The 21,463-nt window shown below is 43.8% G+C and overlaps 1 protein-coding gene across 1 annotated transcript in view; it reads right to left on the bottom strand.

The window, feature by feature from the left end:
• mul1a (mitochondrial E3 ubiquitin protein ligase 1a) overlaps positions 1-21,463 on the bottom strand; it is a 34,657-nt gene that overhangs the window by 2,276 nt on the left and 10,918 nt on the right. The window contains exons 2-4 of the mRNA XM_060906039.1: positions 6,459-6,613; positions 6,182-6,269; positions 4,280-4,400 (exon numbers count right to left, since the gene is read on the bottom strand). Of these exons, the coding sequence (XP_060762022.1) occupies positions 4,280-4,400; positions 6,182-6,269; positions 6,459-6,575 (326 nt within the window). The 5' untranslated portion in view covers positions 6,576-6,613. The remainder of the gene's footprint in view (positions 1-4,279; positions 4,401-6,181; positions 6,270-6,458; positions 6,614-21,463) is intronic.

The raw sequence follows: 21,463 nt of genomic DNA, 5'->3' as shown, positions 1-21,463 counted from the left end.
GGAAAGAGGAAGCAAAGGACAGTCAAAAATGCAGTTTTAACTGACATTTTTTAATTAATTCTTTTTGTTGTGCATAACACAACAAAACGAAATTGCTCCTAACGAAATTGACAGTTTTCTCGACGAGAAGTTTGGGTTCGGGGGAACCCGTCTGTCCTGCCGGAACGTTTGCGGCTGGTTACACGATGGACGCGTGGGAGCGGAGGCGGGTCGTGTGCCTGGCGATTCTTTCTGTGGAGGACATTGAAGATATCTACCTATTTGGAACCATGATTACAGGACTTTTGCTGATTGGATTAGGCATTGCCCTGGTATATCGAGGAAATCAGACAACGGTGACAGCTGTTCAAAGCCCCACAAAGCTGCCCGATATGATTGGAGTGGTGGGCAAAGCTGTTGGCACTCAGACTGTGGACATTCAGAACTTTAACCACAAAATGGTTGTTATCTCGGAGCAGCTTTCAGCTTTGCAAGGAATACGTTTTTCGGAGATCAATTTGAATAGAATAGACAGAATGGACAGATATGGATGAGCGGTGTGGACGTGCAAAAACTGCGTCTGGAAAGACCAAACAATTCATATCTTATCGACATTCAGCACCCTGAGACAGCACCGGCCTCGGTTCAGGCCGTTGCTGAGGCAACATTTCCCCCTAAAGGTCACTGCCGGGATACACTCTTGCATTCCTCGCATTCCTTCTCTAACTCTCCGCAGTCACCATTTTTACCTCCAGTGTGACAAGCGGGTGCGTGACCAGCGCCTTCATGGCTGCAGGAGCGTACGGCTGCTTGCTTGCGCTGGATTACCTCCTCCCCTTCCCCCTACCCCCCCTTACCCCTGATTCCCCCCTTCAAGTCCCATGTTTAAAGTGTACTTGTGTTGTTGTGTGCTTATGTGCAAAGGTTTTTTAAATGTTCCCACACTGTACTCCTGACAGGAGCATAGTGGGGGGGGTGTTCTTTTTTTCCTTATCTCTCCTCATGTTGTGTTTCCTTTTTATCTTTATCCCTGTCTTCCTGTCCTGTCTACCCTATGTCAATTGTATGTTGTATATGTACGGACAGGTTGACGGCTAATTTCGCTGGTACATGTGACTAGTGACAATAAAGGGCATCATCATCATAAAAGAAGAATAGAAATCACAGAAAACCAACAGAGTTAAAAACATTTCTTACTAATTGCTGTGGTTTATAAGCTGCTGTACTGATAACATTGCAATAAAGGTACGTGAACATAATTTTCACATACTTGCCGATGTACTGTGTGTTACTGGAGGATTCCAGTATAGAGCATACCAGAGAATTCAGACCGTATAGAATGTCTGGATTTGCATGATGCAAACAATAAGCATGGCAAAACTTGAGGAGATTAGTATTTGGTTATACTGCTTCTCGTACACTGCCCCTACTGTTCATATGTGTATTGCATCTTGTGGACACGTAGTGTTTATTTTTGAGGACATGCTCAACCGACACACCAGACAGACACAGGATACGTGAGGCAGCCATCATACGCTCATAAAGGTGAAGTTAAAATCAAGTACATCTCTGCCCTAAATGTGCTTGGTTGAGTGAAGAAAGGGGGAAATTACTTTTTCCACACAGGGCCAGTTGGTGTTGGATAACCTTTTTCCATCAATAAATGAAATGATCATTTAAAAACTGCATTTTTACTCAGGTTGTCTTTGTCCTAAATTACATTCTGTTTGAAGATCTGAAATAATCAAGTATAACCAATGACTGCAAAAAACACGGACAGAGTAATTTCTCGAAAAAGTAAAGCAAACACAGCCTGCTGGCCGGCTGCAGTATAATGCCCATGTGTTTCAGTTACAAAACAGCCTGTTTTCCATGTCCATTTTCTCATCCAAACTGTCTTTCCATCTACAGTGTCGAATTCAAACAGTTAGTTTTCCCTGTGCTGATATCTGCACATTTTTAATTTTCCACCAGGAATTAGTGTTTAAAATGTTATCTCATGGGGGCGGCACAGTGGTGTAGTGGTTAGCGCTGTCGCCTCACAGCAAGAAGGTCCGGGTTCGAGCCCCGTGGCCGGCGAGGGCCTTTCTGTGTGGAGCTTGCATGTTCTCCCCGTGTCTGCGTGGGCTTCCTCCGGGTGCTCCGGTTTCCCCCGCAGTCCAAAGACATGCAGGTTAGGTTAACTGGTGACTCTAAATTGACCGTAGGTGTGAATGTGAGTGTGAATGGTTGTCTGTGTCTATGTGTCAGCCCTGTGATGACCTGGCGACTTGTCCAGGGTGTACCCTGCCTTTCGCCCGTAGTCAGCTGGGATAGGCTCCAGCTTGCCTGCGACCCTGTAGAACAGGATAAAGCGGCTACTAGAGATAATGAGATGAGATGATGTTATTTCATAAGATACTATCTCATAAGAAGGCATGGATATGAAGTGATTTCCAGCCATGGCTGGAAGAGACCGGCTACAGTGCCTGCATCCCTCCCTGTCTGTTCATTACATGGAGTAGCTGAGTCTGTCAGGCAACCTAATCTAACCTACCATTGTTTCTTACAACTGTTGATTTTAAATGCTTTGACAGTCACGTCCTGCTGTTAGATGTGCTAACAGACACTCTGTGCAAAGTTCTTTGCAATTTTTTCAGTAAGTCTAATGTTTAGCATAAAATGGCCAATCTAATTAGTTATTTGCTAGCCAGCTAACTTCATTGCAGAATTTACTGTCATACGCGTATACCTACTTATCTGGGGTGGGTTTCCCAAAAGCCTCTTAACGCTAAGAGCATCTTAACTAAGAGTGTTCATTGTGATGCTCAATCTACCATTTAATGATGAGCTTTGTGGTACGATGCTTTTGGGAAACGCACCCCTGAACTTTTCTGGACACGTGCGCAAATATAAACTGTTAGCCATTTGTATTAAAAATGTTTGAAACATTGAGCTGTTTAATAAGAAAAGGCCAGTTTAATCGCACTACAGCTACCTAGTCTTATAGCCACCTTGATATTATTTCAGGATTAACAACTTGGTATTGGGAGAAGGGGGAGGACCTGCCAAACAAGTAAATGTATGTGACTTTGACTTTCATTTCTACTGCGCAGACTCTGGCTTCAGATAGCGGCCTCTACTGTGCTCCAAATTTGATAAAATGGCAGAGGAATTTTGGCTTCATTTCTATAGAACAGAAGAGCATAGGGCCATGCTGTCCTTTTTTTTTTTAAACAGTCATTGAGCACGGCAAAAAGAGAAGAAATTAAATGGCTTTTCATAGCACTGTACTGATAATTTTTCATTTGCGACTTGGCAATATTTTTTACTTATTCCACAAATTAGAACAATGTTTGACAGGAGTTAAAATATTTTAGTTTAAATTTACTAAATTTAAAATTTTAACCAAATTTCAAATAGGGTGTAGTGGTTAACGCTGTTGCCTCACAGCAAGAAGGTCCGGGTTCGAGCCCCGTGGCCGGCGAGGGCCTTTCTGTGGGGAGTTTGCATGTTCTCCCCGTGTCCGCGTGGGTTTCCTCCGGGTGCTCCGGTTTCCCCCACAGTCCAAAGACATGCAGGTTAGGTTAACTGGTGACTCTAAATTGACCGTAGGTGTGAATGTGAGTGTGAATGGTTGTCTGTGTCTATGTGTCAGCCCTGTGATGACCTGGCGACTTGTCCAGGGTGTACCCCGCCTTTCGCCCGTAGTCAGCTGGGATAGGCTCCAGCTTGCCTGCGACCCTGTAGAACAGGATAAAGCAGCTAGAGATGATGAGATGAGATGAGAAATGTTATTGCACTTCTTCTTTGGTGTTCTGTCTGATGGAAGGTCTAAGTTTCTAGGGAAGAATTACAGTCATGGTTTCCTGTTGCCTTCTACCAGATTATTTACAGAGGTTTACTCCTCTTAACCATTCACACACACATTCACACCTATGGGCAATTTAGAGTAGCCAGTTAACCTAACCGCATGTCTTTGGACTGTGGAGGAAACCGGAGAACCAGGAGGAAACCTATGCAGACACGAGGAAAACATGCAAACTCCACACGAAAAGGCCACTGGGCTCAAACCCAGAACCTTCTTGCTGTGAGACAACAGTGCTAACCACTGCACCATGTGCCGCCTGATTATTGCACTAGACTAATTTTAATTTACTACAGGATGCAACTGCAAAAATATGCTTAGAAAAAATGCTTAGAAAAAAACATTTTACTGTATTTCAATTTTACTACAGAAACATCTGGTCGAGGAGATAGCTCTGTGAATAATCTGACAAAATGAGAGGAATCCACAATGCAAAATTCAACATTGTCTCACCAGGTGCGTGCCAAACTATTCCACACCAGTTTATGCTCCTGGAGGAGCAGTTTCTGAATAACCCCAACAGTTCCTTCCTTAAACTGACTGCTCAGGGGCTCTTCTATGGGCTGCACTGTACCTGCACAGACAAGGAGACAGACAGAAGAATGCATTTGTAAATGGCCCATATCTACAGTGGTGCTTGAAAGTTTGTGAACCCTTTAGAATTTTCTATTATTTCTGCATAAATATGACCTAAAACAGCATCAGATTTTCACACAAGTCCTAAAAGTAGATAAAGAGAACCCAATTAAACAAATCAGACAAAAATATTATACTTGGTCATTTATTTATTGGGGAAAATGAGTCAATATTACATATCTGTGAGTGGCAAAAGTATGTGAACCTTTGCTTTCAGTATCTGGTGTGACCCCCTTGTGCAGCAATAACTGCAAATAAACATTTACGGTAACTGTTGATCAATCCTGCATACCGGCTCGAAGGAATTTTAGTCCATTCCTCCGTACAGAACAGCTTCAACTCTGGGATATTGGTGGGTTTCCTCACATGAACTGCTCGCTTCAGGTCCTTCCAATACAATTCGATTGGATGAAGGTCAGGACTTTGACTTGGCCATTCCAAAACATTAACTTTATTCTTCTTTAACCATTCTTTGGTAGAATGACTTGTGTGCTTAGGGTCATTGTCTTGCTGCATGACCCACCTTCTCTTGAGATTCAGTTCATGGACAGATGTCCTGACATTTTCCTTTAGAATTCACTGATATAATTCAGAATTCATTGTTCTATCAATGATGGCAAGTCGTCCTGGCCCAGATGCAGCAAAACAGGCCCAAACCATGATACTACCACCACCATGTTTCACAGATGGGATAAGGTTCTTATGCTGGAATGCAGTGTTTTCCTTTCTCCAAACATAACGCTTCTCATTTAAACCAAAAAGTTCTATTTTGGTCTCATCCAGCCACAAAGCATTTTTCCAATAGCCTTCTGGCTTGTCCACATGATCTTTAGCAAACTGCAGATGAGCAGCAATGTTCTTTGTGGAGAGCAGTGGCTTTCTCTTTGCAACCCTGCCATGCACACCACTGTTGTTCAGTGTTCTCCTGATGGTGGACTCATGAACGTTAACATTAGCCAATGGGAGAGAGGCCTTCAGCTGCTTAGAAGTTACCTTTGTGACTTCGCCGACTATTACACGCCTTGCTCTTGGAGTGATCTTTGTTGGTGGACCACTCGTGGGGAGGGTAACAGTGGTCTTGAATTTCCTCCATTTGTACACAATCTGTCTGACTGTGGATTGGTGGAGTCCAAACTCTTTAGAGATGGTTTTGTAACCTTTTCCAGCCTGATGAGCATCAACAACGCTTTCTCTGAGGTCCTCAGAAATCTCCTTTGTTCGTGCCATGATACACTTCCACAAACATTGTGTTGTGAAGATCAGACTTTGATAGATCCCTCTTCTTTAAATAAAACAGGGTGCCCACTCACACCTGATTGTCATCCCATTGATTGAAAACACCTGACTCTAATTTCACCTTCAAATTAACTAATAATCCTAGAGGTTCACATACTTTTTCCACTCACGGATATGTAATATTGGATCATTTTCCTCAATAAATAAATGACCAAATATAATATTTTTGTCTCATTTGTTTAACCGTGTTCTCTTTATCTACTTTTAGGACTTCTGTGAAAATCTGATGATGTTTTAGGTCATATTTATGCAGAAATGTAGAAAATTCTAAAGTGTTCAGAAACTTTCAAGCACCACTGTAGTTAATGTTCAAAATCTACATTATTTAAAACAGTTATATTACACTATATTACATTTGGAAAAACTCATCTGGTCAAATAGATTCTCAGTATGTTTCCTGTTCGAGGTCTAAAAGCAGCTTACCTTCAACAACCGCATACTGCAGACACTTTCCAGGTATGGCATTCAGAAGATCCACCAGTTCCCCATTTAAAGCTAAATGTGGAGCATCCTGAAACCACAAATACAGGTTTTAAATACACATTTTTTATTCAGAAAATGCTTACAATCTCAAACCTGATTCTTATGTTATAATAAATAAGTGATCAAAACTATGCTGCTGAATTAAAAGGGGTACAATTTGCTTAACAGCTGTTCTTGTAAAGCAAAAGGCAACAGAAGTAAACAGGATGGTTCTCACGTTGAGTCTGTCCACAGCTTTGCGTTTCTTTTTGTACAAATAATAGGAGAGGCCTGAGAACGCGATGCTAGAACCTAAAAACGCTGCCTCCACCATGCCAATGGAGAATTCCTCCATCTTCTTTCTTTTACTTGTTAATCCTCATCAGGTGTGAGCTGGAAAAACAATAAATTAATGTGATGAGGGAGAAAGATTCTTTTCCCAGCCTCTAAGTAATTAAGTTAAAATATTCCCTTTACATAAATACATTTTCAACACATCAAAATAAAATTCGTTTTAGCTATTTTTGCCTCCCAAAGTTTAAAAACCTCAGGTGGTATGACCGTCTGGTCATATGTGCACATTAACTATTAAAATGGATTATTTAGTCAAATAGCTTGGCTTGATTTTATGTTTGAAACCTTTATATTTATAAAATGTAGCAAACAGTTTTAGAATTATTCAACTCTTTGAAAAACTTTCGTCCATAAAGTCTTCTTGTGTCAGAACATGAGCGAAGACTTATTTTGGCATGCTTTGAAGAAAGAGTGGTCAGGTATAGCACAATAAAGAAGATCTCAAGTGAACTTAAAGATGCACTGGTATTGTTAGTAGCCCTTTCACAAATAGTGAACAAATTTACTGCATCAATGTGGTAATACCCAAAGAAAACCATTAAATGTGCTAAATTATAATAATGTTGATTTATGAATTTGGTAACATAAATTACTTATGAGCATGATTTCAAGCACAAAGATTTATATGGGTGTCCAAGTAGATGCCTGTTTAATCTGCAAAGTGTCTGCAAAGTCAGGTGGCACAACCACCAAGTCAAACTGTGCAACCAGAGCAAATATGTATTTAAACAAATAAGTTCTATGTACAGCTGTGGAACTGGGTAAGAACTGTAAGTGCAACAGCTTATGTAATGCATATACAGTTGTGGTCAAAAATTGACATACACTCATCATGGACATGAAGTTCATGGCAATATTGGATTTTCAGTTATTTCTTTGAACTGTTCTTTTTCTGTGGCAGAATAAATTGTACAACATACATCTTTAAGAGAGAAACAAAAAGAATTTGGTGCACAAAAATTTACTTATTTTTGGGTTTTCTGAAATCAACACAGAGTCAAAATTATACATACAGGTTCAAAAATGTCCTTACACCCACTTACTAGTGCATCTCAAAAAATTAGAATACCATGAAAAAGTTCATTTTTTTCATAATTTAATTCAAAAAGGTAAACTTTCATATATTCTATATTCATTACATGTAAAGTGAAATATTTAAAGCCTTTTTTGTTTTAATTTGGATGATTATGGCTTATAGCTCATGAAAATCAGAAATCCAGTATCTCAAATTATTGGAATATTCCCTAAGATCAATCAAAAAAAAGGATTTACAATACAGAAATGTCCAACTTCTGAAAAGTATATTACACTCAATACTTGGCTGGGGCTCCTTTACCATGAATTACTGTATCAATGCGGTGTGGCATGGAGGTGATCAGTCTGTGGCACTGCTGAGGTGTTATTGAAGCCCAGGTTGCTTTAATAGTGGCCTTCAGCATATCTGTACTTTTGGGTTGGGTGTTTCTCATCTTCCTCTTGACAATACCTCATAGATTCTCTATGGGGTTCAGGTCAGGCAAGTTGGCTGGCCAATCAAACACAGTAATATCATGGTCAGCAAACCAGGCACTGTGGATAGGCGCTAAGTCCTGCTGGAAAAGGAAAAGGAAATCAGCATCTCCAAAAAGCTCGTCAGCAGATGGAAGCATGAAGTGCTCTAAAATCTCCTGGTAGATGGCTGTGTTGACTTTGGACTTGATAAAATACAGTGGACCAACACCAGCAGATGACATGGCACCCCAAATCATCACAGACTGTGGAAACTTCACACTGGGCTTCAAACACCTTGGATTCTGTGCCTCTCCACTCTTCCTCCAGACTCTAGAACCGTGATTTCCAAATTAAATGCAAAATGTACTTTCATCTGAAAAGAGGACTGTAAGGTTTTATTCCTTTGTAAGGATAAATAATTGTAAGTATTTATTCTTGACCAAGAAGGCAGTAATTTATTTTGTGACAAAATTGTAAGGATTTATTCTGTTCAGTTAAAAATGACCTTCTGGTCAGCTAGACACAGTATCTTTGTTTAAAAATTCCATTCTGTCTGAACATTTCTATCATATCATGAGAATAGGCTGTGCGTCAGGGACAGCCCTGTGCTATCATATCATCAGAACATTCTGCTTATTTTGATATGAAATGTGTATTATTGATCAGAAATGTGTCTGAACAGCGCCAAGGTCTGCAATGATGTCAGACACACCCACACAGCTGCATATCCACACAGACACACACACACACAGACAGATATCAAACAGTGATGTCACTTCATCCACAGATAACACACGTATAAAATCTCCTGTATTCTCTTGTCTCAGACGTCTGGGTGACATGGGGGGACTGATCTCGAGATGGTGAGGGCCAGAGGTGAAGAAACCCTTGAAAGGACTTTGGACCACTGAGCAACAGTCCATTTCTTTCTCTCCTTAGCCCAGATAAGACACTTCTGACATTGTCTCTGGCTCTGGAGTAGCTTGATATTAGGAATGCGAAAGTTGTATCCCCTTTCTTGAAGATGTCTGTTCGTGATGGGTCTTGATACACTGACACCAGCCTCAGTCCACTCCTTGTGAAGCTCTCCCAAGTTCTTGAATCAACTTTTCTTGACAATCCTCTCAAGACTGCGGCCATCCCTGTTGCTTGTGCACCTTTTCCAGCCACCCTTTTCAGCAATGACCTTTTGTGGCTTACCCTCCTTGTAGAGGGCATCAGTGATCATCTTCTGGACAACAGTCAAGTCAGCAGTCTTCCCCATGATTGTGGTTGTGTGTACTGAACTAGACCGAGAGATACACTGTGTTCATACTGTTTTACTCAAACTCGAAATGAAATATTCTAATATTTTGAGATGTTTTTTTTTTTAAATGTTTTTGTACTGTATGCCATACTGATTAAAATTAAAATAGAAAAATGCTTGAAACATTTTATTTTATGTGTAATGAGTCTATAATATATAACATTTTCACTTTCTTAAATAACTGATGGAAAATATTGAACTTTTTCAAAATATTCTAATATTTTGAGATGCACTAGTAGATTATTAATTTAGTCATGCTGAAAGTTCTAAAATATCTTAACTTACAAAAGCCAAGGCCTCTTAACTTCCTGTTAGTGATTATGATTGACTACAGCTGGTAGCTTCTCTGTGCTCACATAAAAAGTGTTTATTTGACAAGTACAAGTTATTAGGATGCGTAGTCAGTTTGCCAAGATCTGGAAGAAGACCCAAACCGTCACCCTCAGCTGAAAGGAAATTGGTTCGGAGGGTCAGAAACAACCCAGGAACCACCTGGCCAAGAACTGGAAGCTACTGAAACACCACAGTCAAGCGAGTTTTACATTGCCTTGGACTAAGAGACTGCTGTCCTAGAAAGAAGTCCCTGCTCTAAAATCAACACATTCAAGCTCAACTAAAGTTTGCAGTTGACCACATGGACAAAGAATAATCTCTATTAAAGATGCATGTTGGTCAATCATTCTGCCACAGAAAAAGAACAGTTCAAAGAAATCACTGAAAGTCCAATATTGCCATGACATTCATGTCCATGAGTATATGTTTTTTTGTGTTTTTATATTATTTTTCCTCTCTTTTAAAGAAAAAAATGGATGTTAAAAACAAAGTCACATGTATAAAACATTTATAAGACAAGAATAAATGAATGAATGAATGAATGAATGAAGTTTTATGCAATACAGACACTAACAATGTTATTTACACACATTTTGTGTAATGGTAAATAACTTTAAAACATTATACAAGAGTTGGTTCTGGTCCACTAATTTGACTGGCATTCAGTGTTCCCCCTGGGTTCTGAAAAATATTCTCACTTTTTTCCTTGAAAAATCAAGTCAAAGCAGTGTTCTTCACTTTTTTTTTCTTCACTTAGTCTGTTTTTTTTTCTTAGTTACCGACATATCAAATTGGACTTAATACAGATTTTTACCAAGCAAACTGACCCAATTCAAATATTTGTACAGATACAGGTTTCTCCATTACATATAAAATTTGGGCTCCAGTCCAGCCTCTAATAAGAAAAACTTGATTTTGGGTGCCCTGTGCACTATCAAGCTAAAATAAACATCTTCAGTTTGAGTTTATTTAAGAGCCATTCCACCGAATCGGTGCCATTTCCATCCCTAGAAAATTATATGTATAAATGCACATAAAAATGTACTTTAAAATACATTTCCTTATTATGCAGAATGTCCTGCACATTGATCTGATTTCAAATTTAAGATATATAATTGTAAGGATTAATACAAACTACCTAAAACACTGAAAAATAGCATGTGTTACCTGTCCCCGCACTCTAACTTTATACTTAACTATGAAATATTATGATTAAAATCCTTCAGAAACAGTATTTCTTTTGCACTGTTGTGTGACTCCATATCCTATCCATGGTTTAAATATATTTTTTTCATAAGAAATCCACAATATCTTAGTTAAAATACACATTTTAGTCGTGTCCCTGGGTTTTCACTCAGTCCTGTTACCCAAACATATTACCCCATCTGACAAATTTGGAACATTCCATAAATCACATGCTCAACAGGAAGTTACAGGAAGACCAAAAGTTAGTTCTCTCATTTACTTTTCTGTATATTTGATGATTTTTTTAACTTTGACTGATAAGGTCAATGTCAACATACTGTCCTGTTACTTAAATTATTTCTTAGATGATATTTGTTTATTTTAAAAATACAGATTTTTGGTAAATCACTAGAATGTGCTAAGTGTGGTCATGCTATTAGCGATGACGCCATGTGGCTTAATTCCATGTATTAGCTAATCCTAGGCTAAAAACTCAGTCCTGTTACTTTTAGTCCTGTTACTTATATAAAGAGTATGCAACCATCTTTGACTTCCAAACCTTGTAAAAACAAATAATAACGTAGCCTGAGGTTGACCAATACACATTTTGAATAGTTAAATGTGTGTGTTATTATAATCAGTGTTGAAAAGATATAACAAATTAAAGTTTAATTTGGGAGTGGTACAACAAGCAAATGGCACCCATTCGGTGGAATGTGCCTTAAGGTTATTTTAGCATGGAATTATTAGGAGGGAAAAAGAAGATATTAGGACTCCCTTCACCTTTTACTTCAACACAAAACTTGATTTACAACTGAACAGAGTCCAGAAGAGTCTTGGAACAAACAGTTAAGGAATCCGATTTTCCCGTCGATTTACAAACCGAATACAGAATGACACCGCGGTTTTCATCATATGTTCGCCATGGGGACTCAACACACCACGCCCCATGACATATAGCTCCCTTCAGCCGCTTACTGGCTGACAGCACCCTCACTTTGGCGTTTTTTTTTTTTAAACTGACCCCTGTACACGGAGCTTGATATAAAATCTGGAGGGCCCATAGGCTTGTCAGAGTGAAGTCATTTTGTCAGTCCTGCGTGCTGTGGTGCATGCACCAAAAGGCGCATCTCGGGCTGCGCACACGGTGAGTGAGCTCCAGCATGTGCGCCGTGAACAAGGCGCACCTGTTCTCAATCAATGAACTAAGTCTTGGGCTATTTAAGGACTGTGCTGATGCAAGGATGATGTGAAGTATTACGCCACGTTCAGTGCACATTACCGAGCCTTGTTTCCCGTGTTTGTGGTTTTCCTGGTTTCTCAACTCCTCTTCCTGGTTCTAGTTCTTGTTCTCATTTTGCCTCCGACATCCTGTTTGTGCCTCGACTGACCCTTTGCCTATTTTCATGTTTATGACCTTGCCTGCTGATTTGGACTGTTTGCTTAGTATGTGTTTCATGCACTCTTTGTATAGATCACACTTTGTTCAATAAAACACTTCTGCACATACATCCGCCTCCCTCGCACACCCGACAGAATACTTTGTCAAAAATGGATGTAGCGGAAGTGTTTCAATACGCAATTCCATGCCGCTTCCAGGTTTCCTTGTCCCTGCCACTCACCTCATATTTTCATCTGAAGACTGACTGGAGTCCCCCAGCAGTCTACTACGGGATACATCACCCTATGGAATTCAAGCTGCAGTGTGAGCTCTTCTATAAGAACCTCCAAGAGCTCAAGCCACCTGAACCCATCTGGGTAAGCTTTGTACTGACATTCATTGCTGGATGAGGACACAGATGGGTAGACTATCTGATTCGGGTTGAACACCCGTGCCTTCGTAACTCTCAGACTTTCTTTGCCATGCTAAAGTTTATTTTGGAATCCTTAGTAAGGGAGGAGCCCTGTGAAAATTTTTGGGGAGGGGAGGGGCAATCATGCCAGAGGCCAACCCAGCTGAGGAGGCTGGCACTCCAGAGCTCCCTCCTGTGGTCGACGCAGTCAAGGAGGCTGTTGCTCTAGAGCGCCTCCTAAAGGCAACCACTCCAGTGGCCGACTCAGATGAGGAGGCCGTCGCTCCAGAGCTCTCCCTAGTGGCTGAAGTAGAGACAGCAGAGGAAGCTGTCTCTTTTGAGCTGGTTTCTCAGCCAGAGCCAGCACCTGTTCCCATGCCAAGGCCTGCTCCAGCGTCAGAGCCTGTGTCTGCTCCAGAGGCAGAGCCAGAGTCAGCGCCTGCTCCAGAGGTGGAGCTGGAGCCAGAGCCAGCACCTGCTCCCAAGCCAGAGGCCAAGCTAGAGTCAGTGCCTGCTCCCAAGCCAGAGGCGGAGCCAGTGCCTGCTCCCGAGCCAGAGGCGGAGCCAGTACCTGCTCCCATGCCAGTGCTGGAGCCAGCGTCTGAGTCAACTCCAGAGCCAGTGCCAGCATCAGAGTCAACTCCAGAGCCCAGTCCAAAGACCTCTACAGAGCCTAAGCCCAGCCCAGCATTGTTTCCAGAGCTCGAGCCAGACTCCATGCCATCTCCAGAGCCCGAGCCAGAGCTCGAGTCCAGTCCAAAGTCGTCTCCAGAACCCGAGCCGTCTCCAGAGCTCAAGCCCAGTCCAGAGTCATCTCCAGAGCTCGAGCCCAAATCCAGTCCAGAGTCACCTTCAGAACTCGAGTCCAGTCCAGAGTCATCTTCAGAGCCCGAGTCCAGTCCAGAGCCCACATCAAGTCCCGCAATCAAGCCTACTCCTAGCCAAGAACCCAAGTCGTGTCCAGAGCCTGAGCCCAAACCCCCACCGGGGCCCTGCATGATGGATTTTCGCTTCCGGAGGGAGCTCTTTGGGAGGGGGTTCTGTCAGTCCTGCGCACTGTGGCGTATGCACCAAAAGGCATGCCTCGGGCTGCGCGCGTGCCAAGTGAGCTCCAGCACAGGCGCCGTGAACAAGGCGCACCTGTTCTCAATCAGTGAACTAAGTGTTGGGCTATTTAAGGACTGCGCTGATGCAAGGACGATGCGAAGTATTACGCTACGTTCAGTGCACATTACTGAGCCTTGTTTCCTGTGTTTGTGGTTTTCCTGGTTTCTCGACTCCTGTTCCTGGTTCTAGTTCTCGTACTCATTTTGCCTCCGACATCCTGTTTGCGCCTCGACTGACCCTTTGCCTGTTTTCATGTTTATGACCTTGCCTGCTGATTTGGACTGTTTGCTTAGTGTGTGTTTCATGCACTTCATGTATATACCGCACTGTATTATAATAAACACTTCTGCACATACATCTGCCTCCCTTGCGCACCTGACACATTTGGCCACCATCTTACCACTCACATCACATGTATTTGGTTTATGTGTTAAACCATCGCATCTGATCAAATTTGCCCCAAGAAAAGTATCTCCTGGCTTTTTTCCCCTTTCATTATCTCTTCTTATTTTCTCACCTTTACCCATATTCCTTACATATTTTTATAGCGCTCCCCTTCACTGTTATTGTTTTTTCTTTTCTAGTTCACTCTCTAATCATTTTTTGAATGACTCTTTTACTATCTACTATAATTATTTTTACGGAGATTATTTCAGTTTTTCTCTTATACAGTGTATTGTTCTCTTTCGTATATTTCTTCTTCCTTTCAATTTATTACTTTTATTATCTCGTCCGGGACACAGTCCACCAAGGGGCGAGATATTGTTTTCGGTCGGGTTTCTTTGCTTGTTTGTTTCTTTGTTAACGATATTATGGGAAACGGCTGGATTAATCTTCATGAAACTTTCAGGATAGATGGACATTGGTCTTAAATAGAACCTCCAACATTTTGAGGGTCATCCAGCCAAGGTCAGGGTGACCAAAAAGGTTAAAAAAAAAAGCTCTGAGCTCAGACTGCAGGATTACTACCTGCCTCATTTGCATACACTGCTGTCATTGGATGGTTTCTTGGTTTGTTTAATGCAAAGGAAGAGCTGTTGGCCATGCCCACGTTTAAATCCCATTGATAAAAACTTCCCCACTCTGTTGATTTATTATCTCATCTCCCATTATCTCTAGCCGCTTTATCCTGTTCTACAGGGTCGCAGGCAAGCTGGAGCCTATCCCAGCTGACTACGGGAGAAAGGCGGGGTACACCCTGGACAAGTCGCCAGGTCATCACAGGGCTGACACATAGACACAGACAACCATTCACACTCACATTCACACCTACGGTCAATTTAGAGTCACCAGTTAACCTAACCTGCATGTCTTTGGACTGTGGGGGAAACCAGAGCACCCGGAGGAAACGCACGCAAACACAGGGAGAACATGTAAACTCCGCACAGAAAGGCCCTCGCCGGCCACGGGGCTCGAACCCGGACCTTCTTGCTGTGAGGCGACAGTGCTAACCACTACACCACCGTGCCGCCCTGATTTATTATAAATATAAATTATAAATAAATGGACTAGACTAAAGAAATCACTTTCAGACATGTTTATGCTTATTACAGAGGGAAATTGCATTCCACTGAGCCCTAGCGCTTGGCCATTTCCGGGAAAAAAAGAGTTTCAGGGTAATTCCATGTAAATGTCAACCTCACCATGCAAAAATAAAGCAACATGTAATACATCAAAACCACTCCCAGAGATATCACCTAGGCCTGTATTTTACAGATGTGAATAAGTTGAACCAATTTGTCACAAGAATTGTTCCCTTCGCCTTAATATGTCAGTCTTTCTTTCTTATAATGTAAAACCCAAGCTAAAATCAACTTTGATCATGTACAATTCTATATTATTGCCACAAGCCACAGAAATGTATGCTAAAATCCACAAAACAGCAAAACAATAGCCATCCTAAATATTATTTAAGAACTTTGATAGTTTTAGCTGATATTTAGAGAGTTTTTCAAAGGGTTATGGTGGTTAAATTGCTGATTTTCTAAACATATGCCATGTCCATTTCAGACAGTCATAGCGACAGCATGTGTATGTCAACCTTGGTTCAAAAGTTTCAGTTTTGAAAACTGTAAGAGGTAAGAGTAGAATAATATAAAAGTACAGACACTTGGTATATTTTACTTCTGTGATTTTTAAATTGTTCATTTTTGAATTATGCTTCATTTTTGTGGCTACTGCCTTACAGAGATCTTGCAGTCACGTGACCGGAAAGTACACAGCCGCCATCTTGTCGGTAAAAAACACAGCTGAATACTGCTGCACTCGTGTACAAAATGGATAAATTTCAACCGACGGACTACACGGCTCATTTTTCTAATGAACAGATAACTAGATATATGTCTAAAATAAACAACCTACAGATTAGTGACCCTTATCAATTACCGGATGTAGTTTTCACGACCGTGTCAGTGGATATGGAACTGCCAGAGGTGGAATACCCAGATGTGTATAATTACCTCATTAACTTTCCCTCGCTGTTCAGTGGTGAAGCACTGCGTGCTTATAAATCTCTGAACAGTTATCTTTACAGAAATTCAGGATTTGTCAGCCGCCCTCAGATGTGGCATCTTGTAAACAAGAAAATAGCAATCCTCATTGGACGGGTAAGTCACTTAAGTATTACTAGTACTGATACTAGATATATCAGTAGTACCTAGTATAGCACTGACCAGCCGATTATAGAATAGAATAGAATAAGGTAATTCCAGCTGTAATTCCAAATCGTCCGTCTTGTTTACCATGGATCTGGCGTTGGAGAGATAGAGGCTTGGCAATGGAGATTTGAGTGGCTGTTTTCTGAGCTTAGTCAACAGGCCGGCTCTGCAGCCTCGGTTTTGCTTCCTCTCCCGACGCTGCCTCTTTCGCCTGCCAGACCCGATAACAATCCACGGAGACCCTGCTGGTATCGCTATCTCGTCCGGAATGTTGTGCATGCGATGGAAATCGCTACAAACCGTCATTTTCTGCTGGAAACCAATGTCCAGTAAGTCCATACGGTTGTAGTGGATATTGAAGTCCGGTACAGATGAACAACACGCAAAAATACACACAAAAAACATAAAAAACGTGCACAGGTAGGGAGAGCTTGTAGCCACAGCCATTGCAGTAGAATTGTATATAGTAGGGTTTTCCAGAAGAAAAGGTAGAAGTAGAAGCATAAGTAGAAGTAGAAGTCGGAAATATGGCGTTTGACCGACAAGATGGCGTCTGTTACAATCTGGATCGGCTGTGACGTCACATGCAAGATCTCTATAGAGCAGGGGTGTCAAACCTGATCCATAAAGGGCCTTGTGGCTGCAGGTTTTCATTCCAGCCATGCAGCAGCACACCTGACTTGGCTCATTCAATCAACTGAACTGTCTTCACACAGTCAAATACTTGCAGCCACACCCACCCTTGATTAAAGGGTGGGTGTGTCAGTTGATTGAATAAGCCAAATCAGGGTGCTGCTGCATGGCTGGAATGAAAACCTGCAGCCACACGGCCCTTTATGGACCAGGTTTGACACCCCTGCTATAGAGTAAATATATATGCTATATTTACTGTATGGACATGGTATCAGAAAACAATTTTATTTATAAGCAGTAGCCACATGTACCCACAGGGTACCTATTTTTTCACGATATCTTCCTTCATAATCATTATAAGTGCTACCGGGCAAGGTTTGTTTTGCCTAGCAATACTTAATAAAATTAATAATAATAATAATAATAATAATAATAATTATTATTATTATTATTATTATTATTATTATTTCCTCTCCTAGAACTGCCACCTTATTGTGGTGGAGGGGTTTGTGTGCTTGAATGATCCTAGGAGCTATGTTGTCGGGGGCATTATGCCCCTGTCAGGGTTTCCCAAGGCAGACAGGTCTTAGGTGACAGGCCAGACCAAGAGCAGTTCACCAAAACCCTTATGGAGAAACTATCAAGGACCGTGACGTCACCCGGTATGGCGCAGCCGGGGCCCCACCCTGGAGCCAGGCCTGGGGTTGGGGCTCGTATGCAAGCACTTGGTGGCCGGGCCTTTGCTCATGGGGCCCGGCCGGGCTCAGCCCGAAGAGGTGACGTGGGCCCGACCTCCTGTGGGTTCACCACCCACAGAGGTAGCAGTAGGGGACTGGTGCAGTGTGGATTGGGTGGCAGTCGAAGGCAGGGGCCTCGACGACCTGATCCCCGGACACAGCGGCTAGCTGTTGGGACATGGAATGTCACTTCGCTGGGGGGGAAAGAGCCTGAGCTTGTGCGGGAGGTTGAGAGGTACCGGCTAGAGATAGTCGGGCTCATCTCCATGCACAGCTTGGGCTCTGGAACCCAGCTCCTCGAGAGGGGCTGGACTCTCCACTTCTCTGGAGTCGCCCATGGTGAGCGGCGGCGGGTTGGTGTGGGCTTGCTTATAGCTCCCCAGCTCAGCCGCCATGTGTTGGAGTTTACCCCAGTGAACGAGAGGGTCGCCTCTCTGCGCCTTCGGATTGGGGAGAGGGCTCTTGCTGTTGTTTGTGCCTACGGGCCGAATAGCAGTATAGAGTATCCGGCCTTCTTGGAGTCCCTGGGAGAAGTACTGAGGGGTGCTCAGACTGGGGACTCCAATGTGTTACTGGGGGACTTCAATGCTCACGTGGGCAACGACAGTGACACCTGGAGAGGCGTGGTTGGGAGGAACGGCCTCCCCGATCTGAACCCGAGTGGTGTTTTGTTATTGGACTTCTGTGCTAGTCACAGTTTGTCCATAACGAACACCATGTTCGAGCATAGGGGTGTCCATAAGTGCACGTTGCACCAGGACACCTTAGGTCGGAGGTCGATGATAGACTTTGTTGTCATTTCATTTGATCTCCGGCCCTATGTCTTGGACACTCGGGTGAAGAGTGTCAACTGATCACCACATGGTGGTGAGTTGGATCCGCTGGCGGAGGAGGAAGCTGGACAGACCTGGCAGGCCCAAACGTATGGTGAGGGTCTGCTGGGAACGTCTGGCCGAGCACTCTGTTGGGGAGGTCTTTAACTCCCACCTCCGGGAGAGCTTTTCCCAGCTTCTGAGGGAGGCGGGGGACATTGAGTCTGAGTGGACCATGTTCTCTACCTCCATTGTGGACACAGCTGTTCGGAGCTGTGGCCGCAAGGTCTCCGGTGCCTGTCATGGTGGCAATCCCCGAACCCGGTGGTGGACACAGGAAGTAAGGGATGCCGTCAAGCTGAAGAAGGAGTCCTATCGGGCCATGTTGACCTCTGGGACCCCTGAGGCAGCTGACGGGTATCGGCAGGCCAGGCGTGCTGCAGCTCGGGCAGTTGCGGAGGCAAAAACTCTGAACTGGGAGGAGTTCGGGGAGGCCATGGAGAAGGACTATCGGTCGGCCTCGAAGAAATTCTGGCAAACTGTCCGGCACCTCAGGAGGGGGAAGCAGTACTCTGCCAACACTGTTTACAGTGCGGGTGGGGAGCTGTTGACCTCGACTGGGGACATTGTCGGTGGAAGGAATACTTTGAGGATCTCCTCAATCCCACCGTCATGTCTTCCATTGAGGAGACTGAGGCTGATGACTCAGAGGTGGACTCATCCATTACCCAAGCCAAAGTCACTGAGGTGGTTTGCAAGCTCCTCGGTGGCAAGGCACCGGGGGTGGATGAGATCCGCCCTGAGTATCTCAAGTCTCTGGACATTGTGGGGCTGTCTTGGTTGACACGCCTCTGCAACATCGCGTGGCGGTTGGGGACAGTGCCTCTGGAGTGGCAGACTGGGGTGGTGGTCCCTCTTTTTAAGAAAGGGGACCGGAGAGTGTGCTCCAATTATAGGGGAATCACACTTCTCAGCCTCCCAGGGAAGGTTTACTCCAGGGTACTGGAGAGGAGAATTTGACCAATAGTCGAACCTCGGATCCAGGAGGAATAATGCGGTTTTCGTCCTGGTCGCGGAACACTGGACCAGCTCTATACCCTTCATAGGGTGCTCGAGGGTTCATGGGAGTTTGCCCAACCAGTCCACATGTGCTTTGTGGATCTGGAGAAGGCATTCGACCATATCCCCCGTGGTATTCTGTGGGGGGTGCTTCGGGAGTATGGGGTTCGGGGCTCTTTGCTAAGGGCTGTCCGGTCCCTGTACGAACAGAGCAGGAGTCTGGTTCGCATTGCCGGCAGTAAGTCAGACCTGTTCCCAGTGCATGTTGGACTCCGGCAGGGCTGCCCTTTGTCACCGGTTCTGTTCATAATTTTTATGGACAGAATTTCTAGGCGCAGCCAGGGGCCGGAAGGAATCCTGTTTGGGAACCACAGGATTTCATCTCTGCTTTTTGCGGATGATGTTGTCCTGTTGACTTCTTCAAACCAGGACCTCCAGCATGCACTGGGGCGGTTTGCAGTCGAGTGTGAAGCGGCTGGGATGAGAATCAGCACCTCCAAGTCCGAGGCCATGGTTCTCGACCGGAAAAGGGTGGCTTGCCCTCTCCAGGTTGGTGGAAAAGTCCTACCTCAAGTGGAAGAGTTTAAGTATCTCGGGATCTTGTTCACAAGTGAGGGAAGGATGGAGCGTGAGATCGACAGGCAGATCGGTGCAGCCTCCGCAGTGATGCGGTCGCTTTACCGGTCCGTCGTGGTGAAGAAGGAGCTGAGCCAAAAGGCGAAGCTCTCAATTTACCGGTCGATCTATGTTCCGACTCTCACCTATGGTCATGAGCTTTGGGTAATGACCGAAAGAACAAGATCGTGGATACAAGCGGCCGAAATGAGTTTCCTTCGCAGGGTGGCTGGTTGCTCCCTCAGAGATAGGGTGAGAAGCACAGTCACTCGGGAGGAGCTCGGAGTAGAGCCGCTGCTCCTCCACATCGAGAGGAACCAGCTGAGGTGGCTCGGGCATCTTTTTCGGATGCCTCCTGGACGCCTCCCTGGGGAGGTGTTCCAGGCATGTCCCCCCGGGAGGAGGCCCCGGGGAAGACCCAGGACACGCTGGAGGTACTATGTCTCTTGGCTGGCCTGGGAACGCCTCGGTGTTCTTCCCGAGGAGCTGACCAAGGTGTCTGGGGAGAGGGAAGTTTGGGCTTCCATGCTTAGACTGCTGCCTCCGCGACCCGGTCCCGGATAAAGCGGAAGAAGATGAGACGAGATTATTATTATTCCAACACAAAGACTATAATACTTCCTTTCTACTTAGGACAGTTGTTGAAACAGGATTATTTTCTCATGTTATTTGCCATTTTCACTTCCTTCTCACATCTTAACAGTATTTACTGGTCACATAATTTACTGTCATTTTAGATACAAATAAGGATAAGACACCAATCCTTCATATGTCCAGTTCTAGACCACATCCAGGTGCAAACAACACAGACAAGGAAGACATGCTTCTCATCAGAAGCTATGATCTTAAAGACCGCAATCCAACTGCAGATGATCATGATGACATGGATGTCCCCAACTTTATAGAGCTGTCTCCTGTGACTGATGCAGCCATCGGATACATTGCAGGCTATGTAGTTCAGATGGCAAAATGACAAATCATCTGCTCTGAATGTCAAGAAATATTGACGTCCAACAGTATGGATGCCAGTGGTGGCCTCTTGAAGAAGAAAAGTCGAGGGGGACTTGTCAAGCCATCAACTGATGTAGTAAAGGTGCGCCAGATGGCTGAGCGATGCATTCAAAGACTTCTCCGTTCTGCAGACAATGCTCTTCCTCAGGT

Source organism: Neoarius graeffei, chromosome 23 (assembly GCF_027579695.1).
Source record: "Neoarius graeffei isolate fNeoGra1 chromosome 23, fNeoGra1.pri, whole genome shotgun sequence".
Taxonomy (NCBI): domain Eukaryota; kingdom Metazoa; phylum Chordata; class Actinopteri; order Siluriformes; family Ariidae; genus Neoarius; species Neoarius graeffei.
The sequence above is the reverse complement of the archived record's forward strand: the minus strand, read 5'-3'. Positions and strand labels throughout refer to the sequence as shown.